This window comes from Onychomys torridus, chromosome 10 (genome assembly GCF_903995425.1).
Source record: "Onychomys torridus chromosome 10, mOncTor1.1, whole genome shotgun sequence".
Taxonomy (NCBI): Eukaryota; Metazoa; Chordata; class Mammalia; order Rodentia; family Cricetidae; genus Onychomys; species Onychomys torridus.
The window spans coordinates 38,119,832-38,129,264 of NC_050452.1; the positions used below are offsets into that span (position 1 = coordinate 38,119,832).

Genomic DNA, 9,433 nt, shown 5'->3' on the forward strand with positions numbered 1-9,433 from the left:
GTCTGGAACTGGCCAAGTAGAGTAGGCTAGTTCGCCAGAAAGCCCCAGAGATGTGTCCCTTCCCAGCTGAGTTCACAAATGTGCATGACTACTTTTTTTTTTTTTTCCTAGTGTGAGTTCTGGAGGGTCTAATTCAGATCCTTGTACTTACAATGCAAACACTTCACCATCAGAGCAATCCTCTCAGCTCCTGCATCCTGAGTACTTTGGCACAAATATCACTAAAGACGGTGCAGTTCTCTTTGGGGCTATTTTGAGGTTTGGCATCCAGGTGGGAAGTAGTCTTCTTTATGCTGTGGCATGTACTTGACTCTTTGTATCCTGATTTCCCCCTTTCACTTTATAACCATGTCCTGCTTGTCACTGGGCATCCATGTAGTCTAAAACTCTTCCCCTGTCTTCTTCCTCCTAGAGACAGGGCCATCTCTTCCTTCATTCCTGATCCCCTTTTCTAGCACATGCTCAGTATGTTTCATGTCATGTTTAACATGGCACAAAAAATGACTGGTCTACATAATGAAATCAGCCTGCCATTCACATACTTCTCCTTGACTTCAGAAACCCCTTTCTACTTTTTTGGTTCTCTTTTTCCATGGCTCTGGAGGAAAAAACATTAAGAAGCACTTAACATTTCATATCAAATGCATAACAAAACAGAAAGGGATAATTCTGTCTACATTTCCTTTTCTTGCTCTTGGTGGATATTAATGCTGTAAGAATGCTAGGCTTGTGTAGCAAGACTACCAAATGTAAGGTAATAACAGTTTTTTTTTTGTTTTGTTTTGTTTTATTGACCCCTGCGTTTAACTGTTGGGTTTAAATTAACTGCAATATAATTGAGTACTGAATTTTGATGTTATTTCATTTTATTACAAATAATTAAGAATGTTCAATTATTTTAAATATTGTTATGACTTTTAAGCAGAGGGTGAACTGTTGTAATAATTAGAGATGAGTTATTATGGTTCCAGGGTAAGAAGCTTCTAATGGGGCAATTAATAAATCAATCTGAAAAAAATATTGTTGATTCCAGACGCCTTAAACTATAAAAGTCGATGTGAATGTGGCATTTCCTCAATGGTCATGCAGACTTACTCCTGTAGACTAGGAAGAAAAAGTAACAAAAGGCTAGAGAAAGGGAGGAAAGGAGAAAGGAGGGAAAACATATCCTTTAAAAGACAGCGTTATGTAATGAAACAGAATTTGTAACATTATCTTGTCATGCCCAGGACATAGCACTTCCCCCAACATATTACAGTCATTTCATGAATTAACCATCTTCACTCAGTCCTATCATTTGTATGGGCAGAGGCCATGCCTTTCTTGTTTGCTGTAGCTTGCTGCATGCTTGTCTAGCATAATGCTTGGCCTAGAAAAATTGTAATTTTTCTTATAACATCATTTTTATAGGTTTGATATCATTTTCTTTAAAACAAATTGTCAAAATACAGACTTTGTGACTGTCTGGAGCTGTGAGTGGCATTTGGGTCAAGGATCTAATGGTGCTGAGATAAGCTTGGATGTCAAGACTGACTATTTGCCAAAGCCAGGAGAGCCCACCCCAGGCTGCTGTCCAGCTTTGGTTTCCTATCAAGCGATATGGTGGAGAAGTCTAAAGAACTGGTACTTCACTATCTCTCCAAATGCTTCCGTGTTTACCCTGGCATCACACATGGCTGGTCTGCACGATGAAATCAGTCTACTAGAACTAATTTGACCAGAAGTTTGTAAGTGAGGAAGAGTGGTAGAGTAGCTAGTTCTTTGTACCCCAATATAAGGGAGTGTCTGTATAAATGATAACTCCTTAATACTACTATCCAACAAATATCTACAGCTTTGACCATAGCCTACTCTGTACATCAATAATAGAGCATAAAGTGATCAATGATAGACTTTGTTTACATGTCAGGAGTCTACTAATAATGCTTTAAAATAATTTAGATTAAGTACTTGTTATCAAGTGCCTTTTCAAACCCACTATTTGCCTGGTCCTAGAAGGCCATATGGATATAGCAATGAGTAAGACCAATAAAGTCCCTGTTACAGTTGGAATCTAAAATGTGCCTCCTCTCTGGTTATTTATTTGCCAACTTGACACAAGCTAGAGTTTTTTTTTTTTTTTTGAAAAGGGACCTCGGTTGAGAAAATTCCTCTATCAGCATTTTCTCAATTAATGATTGATGTGGAAAGGCCCAGCCCACTGAGGTAGAGCCACCCCTGGACAGGTGGTCCTGAGTTGTGTAAGAAAATGAGCTGAGCAAGCCAGGAAGCAGTGTTCCTTTGTGGCCTCTGTTTCAGTTCCTGCCTCCAGGTTCCTACCTTGAGTTCCTGTGTTAGCTTCCTTCCCTCAGTGGACTGTGTGACCTAGACTTTAAGCCAAGGGAACTGTTTGCTCCCAAAGTTGATTTTGGTCACAGTCTCTAGCACAGGAGCTAAGATAACTAAGATACTGCCTAAGCTCATACTTCAAACATTCGTACTCCAGCTGGTGGTACTGTATTAGAAGGCTGAGGCTTCATCAGGAATTAGGGGCTAGACTTGGATGAATGAGCCTTTGAAGGTCATAACCTGACCTCTGGTTGCATTCTTGTTCTCTGCTTTCTGAGCTGTCATAAAGCGAGGAGCCTTCCCACACACACTTTTGTTACCATGCCTTCTGTACCACCACTGTACACTGAAATCCCCTGAAGCTATGAATCAAGAGAAATCTTTCTTCCTTTAAGCTGTGGTGGTGGTATGGTCACAGCAATGTGAAAGTAGCTCACATAGCTCTTGTTTTCACTGTTATAAAATTCTGTGGAGAGTAGACAAATATATCTATTAACATGACACGTCGTTGTTACCCATGAGAACCAAATTAGAACAGGGTCATAAGCAGACAAGAGAGAAGGTAGAATAGCAAGGTGCAGGATATACATTGAAGCAAGAATGAGGAGGACTTTCTGATGATGCCTGCAATACTGGGTTTAAGAGAGGAAAGATTCCGTGAGTCCCCAGTGATTCGAAGCATTTGATTACCGAAAGTAAATTCTGAATGTTTAAACATCACCAATCATGTGGACAGCCCTTGACAATCCTGGCTATTATCAGACATCCCAGTGAGTGTGTTTCATAGACAACTGGATCAAGTTTGTTACTCAGGTCAGAGAATCTAGCTCGTGTATTCATTTAGGAGTCACAAGAGTAAGGTGTGTTTAAAACCATGGGGTTACAGGAAATCATTAAGGGAGTGTGCAGTGCATAGAGAATTTGGAGGAGGGTCCTAGAGCATGTCAATATTGACACCAAGAGTGTGGGTGAAGGATCCAGAAGAAGAGATAGGCAGGGGCCAGGAAGCAACACATGAGGTTGAAGGAAATTCCAAAGAGTGATAGGACCTGTAAACTTGGGGGAGAAAGTGGATTTTAAGGTACAATTATCTAAAATGTTGATGACAAATGCTCCCCTAAAATGGAACCTGAGACTGACCACTGGGGTTTTTAAACAGCCATTTAAAACCCTGCCTTGGAAATTTGCAAATAGGTGCCATGAAAACTTGAGACTTCCTGAGGTGTTTGTCCTCCCTTGGAAGGACATCTTAGTCTTGGCTTTCCCCTCATTCTTTTTTTTTTTTTAAATCTTCCTCCCTTGCTCCTCTCTCTTTCTTTTAACTTTAAGTTATCATTCTTATGCCATGAAACAGGTAACTTGCCCTAAGACCAAACAAGTTCTATTTTCAAGAATTCCCTATTCAAGAAGGCTGAGTGCTTGCTACCAAAATTGCAATGATACATGGGAGGTTAGTCTAGTCCTGCATGAAGATGACATGCAAAATTGTGAAGCATTCCATATTTATAAAAATATTTAAATAGTTAAAGAAATAACAAAAGAAGTCTGAGCTTTGCTTTCTCTTATATTTTTGGTTTTGAGCCTAGCCTTTAACTGCTGAGCCATCTCTCCAGCCCTGAGCTTTGCTTTCTCATGTAATTACACTCAGCTATTCATTCTTTGGGCCCTTGTGTGACCATTTCTTATGTAAATGTACTAGGAGATAGGCTTGGGAATAGCTATTGTTTATATACAAAACTTATTTTTAAAGACGTGTAATCAAAGCAGACAGAATTGAAGGTGCTCTTGAATTGTTTTAGGAGAGAGGACGCTGATATTTGGAAAGTGGTTTTTGGCATAAACAACCTGGACCATCCGTCAGTCTTCATGCAGACCCGCTTTGTGAAGAGCATCCTGCTACATCCCCGTTATAGTCGGGCGGTGGTGGACTATGACATCAGCATAGTGGAGCTGAGCGATGATATCAATGAGACAAGCTATGTCAGACCTGTCTGCTTACCCAGCCCAGAGGAGTTTCTAGAACCGGATACATACTGCTACATCACAGGCTGGGGCCACATGGGAAACAAAAGTAAGCCAGAGTCATCAGCGATGTTGGGCTTTTCAGCTTCTGACAGAAAAGCGCCAGGCTTCCTTCTAGGCTTTGGCTCCCATTTCCCTGGTAAATCACAGCCACATAGGGTAACTACTTTAGCTGTGTCATGTTCTCCCCTCTAAGCCAATTGTAAAAATGAACAATCTGTCATGACACATAAAACTGCCCACTGGAGATGCAAACCTAAGTCCCCTTCCCCACAGCTTTGACTCATTATCCAGGGAGCTACCACCAATGCTTTGGATCTTCCATGCAAGGTGAGGCCTGCCAGACATCTCTGCTAGACAGAGCAATGGTTTGGGATATCTCTTGGCAGAATTTCTCAGAGGCTGTGTGGAAGAATTAGGTAATTCCATTTCTGCAGTCAAGCTACACATTCACACTTTCAATCCTATAATTGATTTGTTCTTATCTACCCATACAGTATACCCTTCTATAGAGAAATGTGATACATTTCTTACTATTTAAATTGCTTAAATTAGGCTTTATAAGAAATGCTTTGGACACAAAACACATAGAAATGAATTTTGTTAAACCACTTACTCTCAACCTCCCTAAAGGACATTGGCATGTAGTTTGACCCATTTATAGTTTAGAATAAGAACAGAGACAACAAAAACAGTTACATCAGCTGCAGGAGCAGGCCATGCTTCTCAGAATGGTGGTGGATATTGGTCTCCTACCAGCTTGCTCTTAACCATAGAAACACCAATTTAAAGGAAATTGTTTTCTCCTTGAAATTTAGTCAGGTATTTTTTGAGCTATTTCTTTTCTCTAAGGCTAAAAAATAATAATAATAATAATAATGGGAAGGAAATGCTTACATACATCAGTGGCTCTTTTAAGAAGATCTTGCTGTAAGAATTTTGAAGGTAGGGTTGCCTAACGATGCCACCATTCCTATACCTGTTGCTTTTTAAAAACCATAGTAGCATTGTAATGAAATGAGCAGAATACACTTCATAGTGTCTCTATCTGTATTCTTCACAAAATATTTATGTAAACTTACAGTAATAGGGTACCATAGAGCTTGTATAGCAGTTAGGGGATAGGATGAAGAGCAGGCAATGGATTTCATTCAGGAAGATCCCACTGACCTTAGCCATTCTAGCCTCTTTCACGAAAGGAATGAGATAATCCTGTAGCACAGCATTGTTACACAGAGGAAAAGCATTGTGGTCCAGAAGATGCTGATGGTATGAGCCTTGCTTACCCTAATGTGCAGTGCATGTTGGCCTCTGTCTCATCATCATTATCCTTCTGACAATTTGTTAAATTTGTCACATTTCTTTTCCCCAAAATGATGAGTATTATTAGCATTGCTTCCCCATCCAAATAAGACTTATGAGGTTTTGCTTGAAGACAGCAGCTATTATTCTTGAAAAACTTTAAGCAAGACAGGAATAACATATTTTACCTGTTGTAAGCAAGAAATGATATCATCCCTTTCAAATCTTTCTGTCATAGCCCCTGGGATGAAAGATTCGACACCAGAACAGTGACCACAGGAATACACGTGAGGAGGGCCTCTCCCTGTCAGAGGCTTTCTCTCTTCCTAGAGAGCAAGACAGATATGCTGAGCTAAAATCTCTGCCTTGTTTCCCCCTTTTCATTGTTAAAGCTGATGTTTTTCCATAGCACATGACAAGGAGTGGATGGGGGGGAACACAATCATTTCAACACTTCAGCTATACTAGAAAAATAAGGAGTTTTACCAGATGACTGCTATCAAATGTTCTCAATAAAAAATTGGAGTTTCCAATTTCAAGTCTCCTCCTTGGAAAAAAAAAATTTCCAAGACAAGTTTTCTCTGTGTAGCCCTGGCTGTCCTGAAACTCACTCTGTAGACCAGGCTGGCCTCAAACGCACAGAGATCCGCCTGCCTCTGCCCCATGAGTGCTGGGATTAAAGGCCTGTGCCACCAGCATCCAGAAGGTTTTGAGATGATACTTAAGGGAAAGAGATGGTTCTCTAGGCATATGAAAATATTCCCGTACTATTGTTCGTTTTGTATTTTGCTGGCTGTACCTTTGAGTTACTTTTATGCGCTTGTGCATTTCTGGTTGCTTCTTCTTTTTGAATGCAGTGCCCTTTAAGCTGCAGGAGGGAGAGGTCCGCATCATTCCTCTGGAGCGCTGCCAGTCCTATTTTGACATGAAGACCATCACCAGTCGGATGATATGTGCCGGCTACGAGTCTGGCACTGTGGATTCATGCATGGTAAGCTGCCTTCTGACTATGCAAGCCATCGAGTCTTCCATGACCTCGGTGAGCTTGCATAGCTCATTACAAGTCATGTGTGGCCCCTTAGGAACATCTGTGAAAATGGCTCACTGCCAGGAGGACAGATGTGTCAGTCCATCTCCTTTGATCACTTTGGTGGCTAGGACAAGACTAATTATGAGGGGCAAGTGGAAACCACAGGTTTAAATCCATGGTCATAAGCAGCAGGGGAACACCAGAGGGCATTACCAGGTATAACCATAAAGACATTAGGATATACATTGCCACCACCACCCCGCCCCCAGTTCCCACAGTGTGTGATAGGAATTGTTTCTAATGTGACCACCCTGACATTGCTTGAGATCTTGTGGCCCTCAGTTGATTACCAGGCATTTGTCAAATGTCACTGCCTCCATCCTCAGACAGGAAGTATGGCCATAGCAATCTGCAAAGTGTGCCTCACAGCAGTGTAGGGAAATGGTTTTTTTTCTTTTTTTTTTTTTTTTTTTTCCTGTTTTAACAATCATCAGCTATTGTGCTGAACTGCCTCTGGGGTTCAAATGGGTAGGTACACAAAGTAGCTGGCAGGGGAGGAGCAGGTGCCGGCTGTTTTACACAGCTGTTCTGTTGCTTCAGAGTGATCAGAGTGTTCCTCAGACTTCAGAGTTAAACAGAGCTAAGCCATGCTTCTCATTAGCCCTGCATAATTAAATGACACTTGTGATGGTTCAGTAGAACATTTTGTACATGTGATTAGTAGGGGGCGGTGTTTTGATTTCCCATTTGGGATTATTTCTCTTTTTATAAGATCAATCCAATTTAAAGAATAAAATTGTGTGAGAGAATTTGTTTTGATAAATCAATTTTTTTTATGACATTTTGTTATTTGCAGGAAGCAACTAAGAGTTTTCAGACCTTGTGATAAGAACAAAAATCTCTTTACTAACTACATCTATCCTGTTAAAGCTCAGAATCCATCATGTTTATTAGGAAGTTCTGTTTATACAGAGGAAAGCAGACACCTTCCCAGGCTTATGCTAGAAAATTTCCAACTCAGTTAAGCTGGTTTGGGCTTATTGTACCCTTAGGATGATAGTCCTGAAATCCCATGACTAACAGCAGTTGCTATTTCTTGCAGGGAGACAGTGGTGGGCCTCTGGTTTGTGAGCGACGTGGAGGACAATGGACATTATTCGGTTTAACTTCGTGGGGCTCTGTCTGCTTTTCCAAAGTTCTGGGGCCTGGAGTGTACAGCAATGTGTCTTACTTTGTTGAATGGATCGAAAGACAGATATACATCCAGACCTTTCTCCAAAAGGAACTCCAAGGATGATTAGAGACTTAGCCGGAAAACCCACACAAGAACGGCCTCTTGACTGTGTCCCACCAAGAGCTGTATGGATGGGCTTTTCATGGGCAGGGTGCCCAACATGCACTGCAAGACCTCTTGTTTGCCTAAGATCCATTTTACTCAGCTTTTGATTTTTACAGCTTTATCATTCATTAAGTTCATGACTTTTTTTTAAAAGTACAGACCAAAGTAGGCTTTGTTTTTTCTCTTAGGCTAATCTTGAATGTAGTATAGAATTATCAACCCCATAGAGACGACATTTGGAGCTCTATGGTAACAAGTTATAGGAAGTTCTTTTTCATACTGTCACACCAAACACACGGAGACACTGATGGATCTTCTCCAGGTTCGGTTCAAACACTACGGCATAGGGGGCACTTTTCAGAACTGATCCTGGAGACTGGCTTTTCATTCATAAAAAGCCAAGATAATGTACATGCTTATATTATTTACCAGACTCTTCTAAATAATTTGGAGAAATTATGAAAGACAGAAAAGACCCACCGTATTGATCTAGACAGTTGAAGTTGCAAGACATACAGAATGTAAAATTCTCTAGCCATCAAAACTAACACTCAGAAGTATAATTCTATCCTTTCTGTGTTCAAATTAAGATTGTAATTCCATAGAAAATCTCCATAGGACTTGCCCTGTCATTGCGGATTTTTAGTCTATGTCAGTTATATGACCGAGATTTCAACAATTAGGTCAATTCTTGGGGAAATATATTGTTTGCCTATATGAAAATGAATGAGAACCTTCTCCACTTTGGAGACAAGCAATTAAAAAAAGAGAAGAAAATCAAAGATATCCCACCCCCAATTAAATCTGAAAATTAGTCTCCCTGTGTTCACCCAAACCAGAAATGTCACAGAAAGCTATTTCAAAGTGGAGCAAAATGTTGCATGGAGCAAAACATTTTGCAATTTCCCCCAATGATGTCTAACATCTGGTATTGCCATTTTGCCTCATTGATAATTAAAACAAAAATTGAAAACTGTTTTTAAGCACTGGGCCACTTTACACAAATTAATTTCCAAAGCAATTAGTGGTTAAAAGTATTTTTTTTTTTTTGCACTAAAAAGCTTCAAAACACAAACCTTAATACATACCTAATTTAATTAGCTGGACATAAACTATGTAACATCCAAATGCCATTTTGAACAAGTAGGATGTACTACTAAACTTCACCAGCAATCAGCCTGCCTCAGCATTCCAAACAGGGACTACCTGCAGTTTTATATGTGTATTTTGTATGCTTTTCCTGTGTGTCAATATAGTTCAAATCCAACAAGTTGTTTCAACCCTTATTTTCCATGTTATTCACCTCTTGTCCTGGAACTTGTTACAAGAGCACTTGTACTGTGTTCACAACGGCATGAAGGTTTAAGACCATTGGTCTGTTTTGTTACAATTGTTGGCACATAATTAATGAA

General features: G+C 40.2%; 1 protein-coding gene across 2 annotated transcripts in view; it reads left to right on the forward strand.

The window, feature by feature from the left end:
* The window catches only part of Corin (corin, serine peptidase), a 240,972-nt gene extending 231,539 nt beyond the window's left edge, over positions 1–9,433 (forward strand). For both annotated transcript variants that reach the window (XM_036201349.1, XM_036201347.1), the window contains exons 20-22: positions 4,128–4,399; positions 6,510–6,643; positions 7,785–9,433. In XM_036201349.1, the coding sequence (XP_036057242.1) occupies positions 4,128–4,399; positions 6,510–6,643; positions 7,785–7,979 (601 nt within the window). In that variant the 3' untranslated portion in view covers positions 7,980–9,433. The remainder of the gene's footprint in view (positions 1–4,127; positions 4,400–6,509; positions 6,644–7,784) is intronic.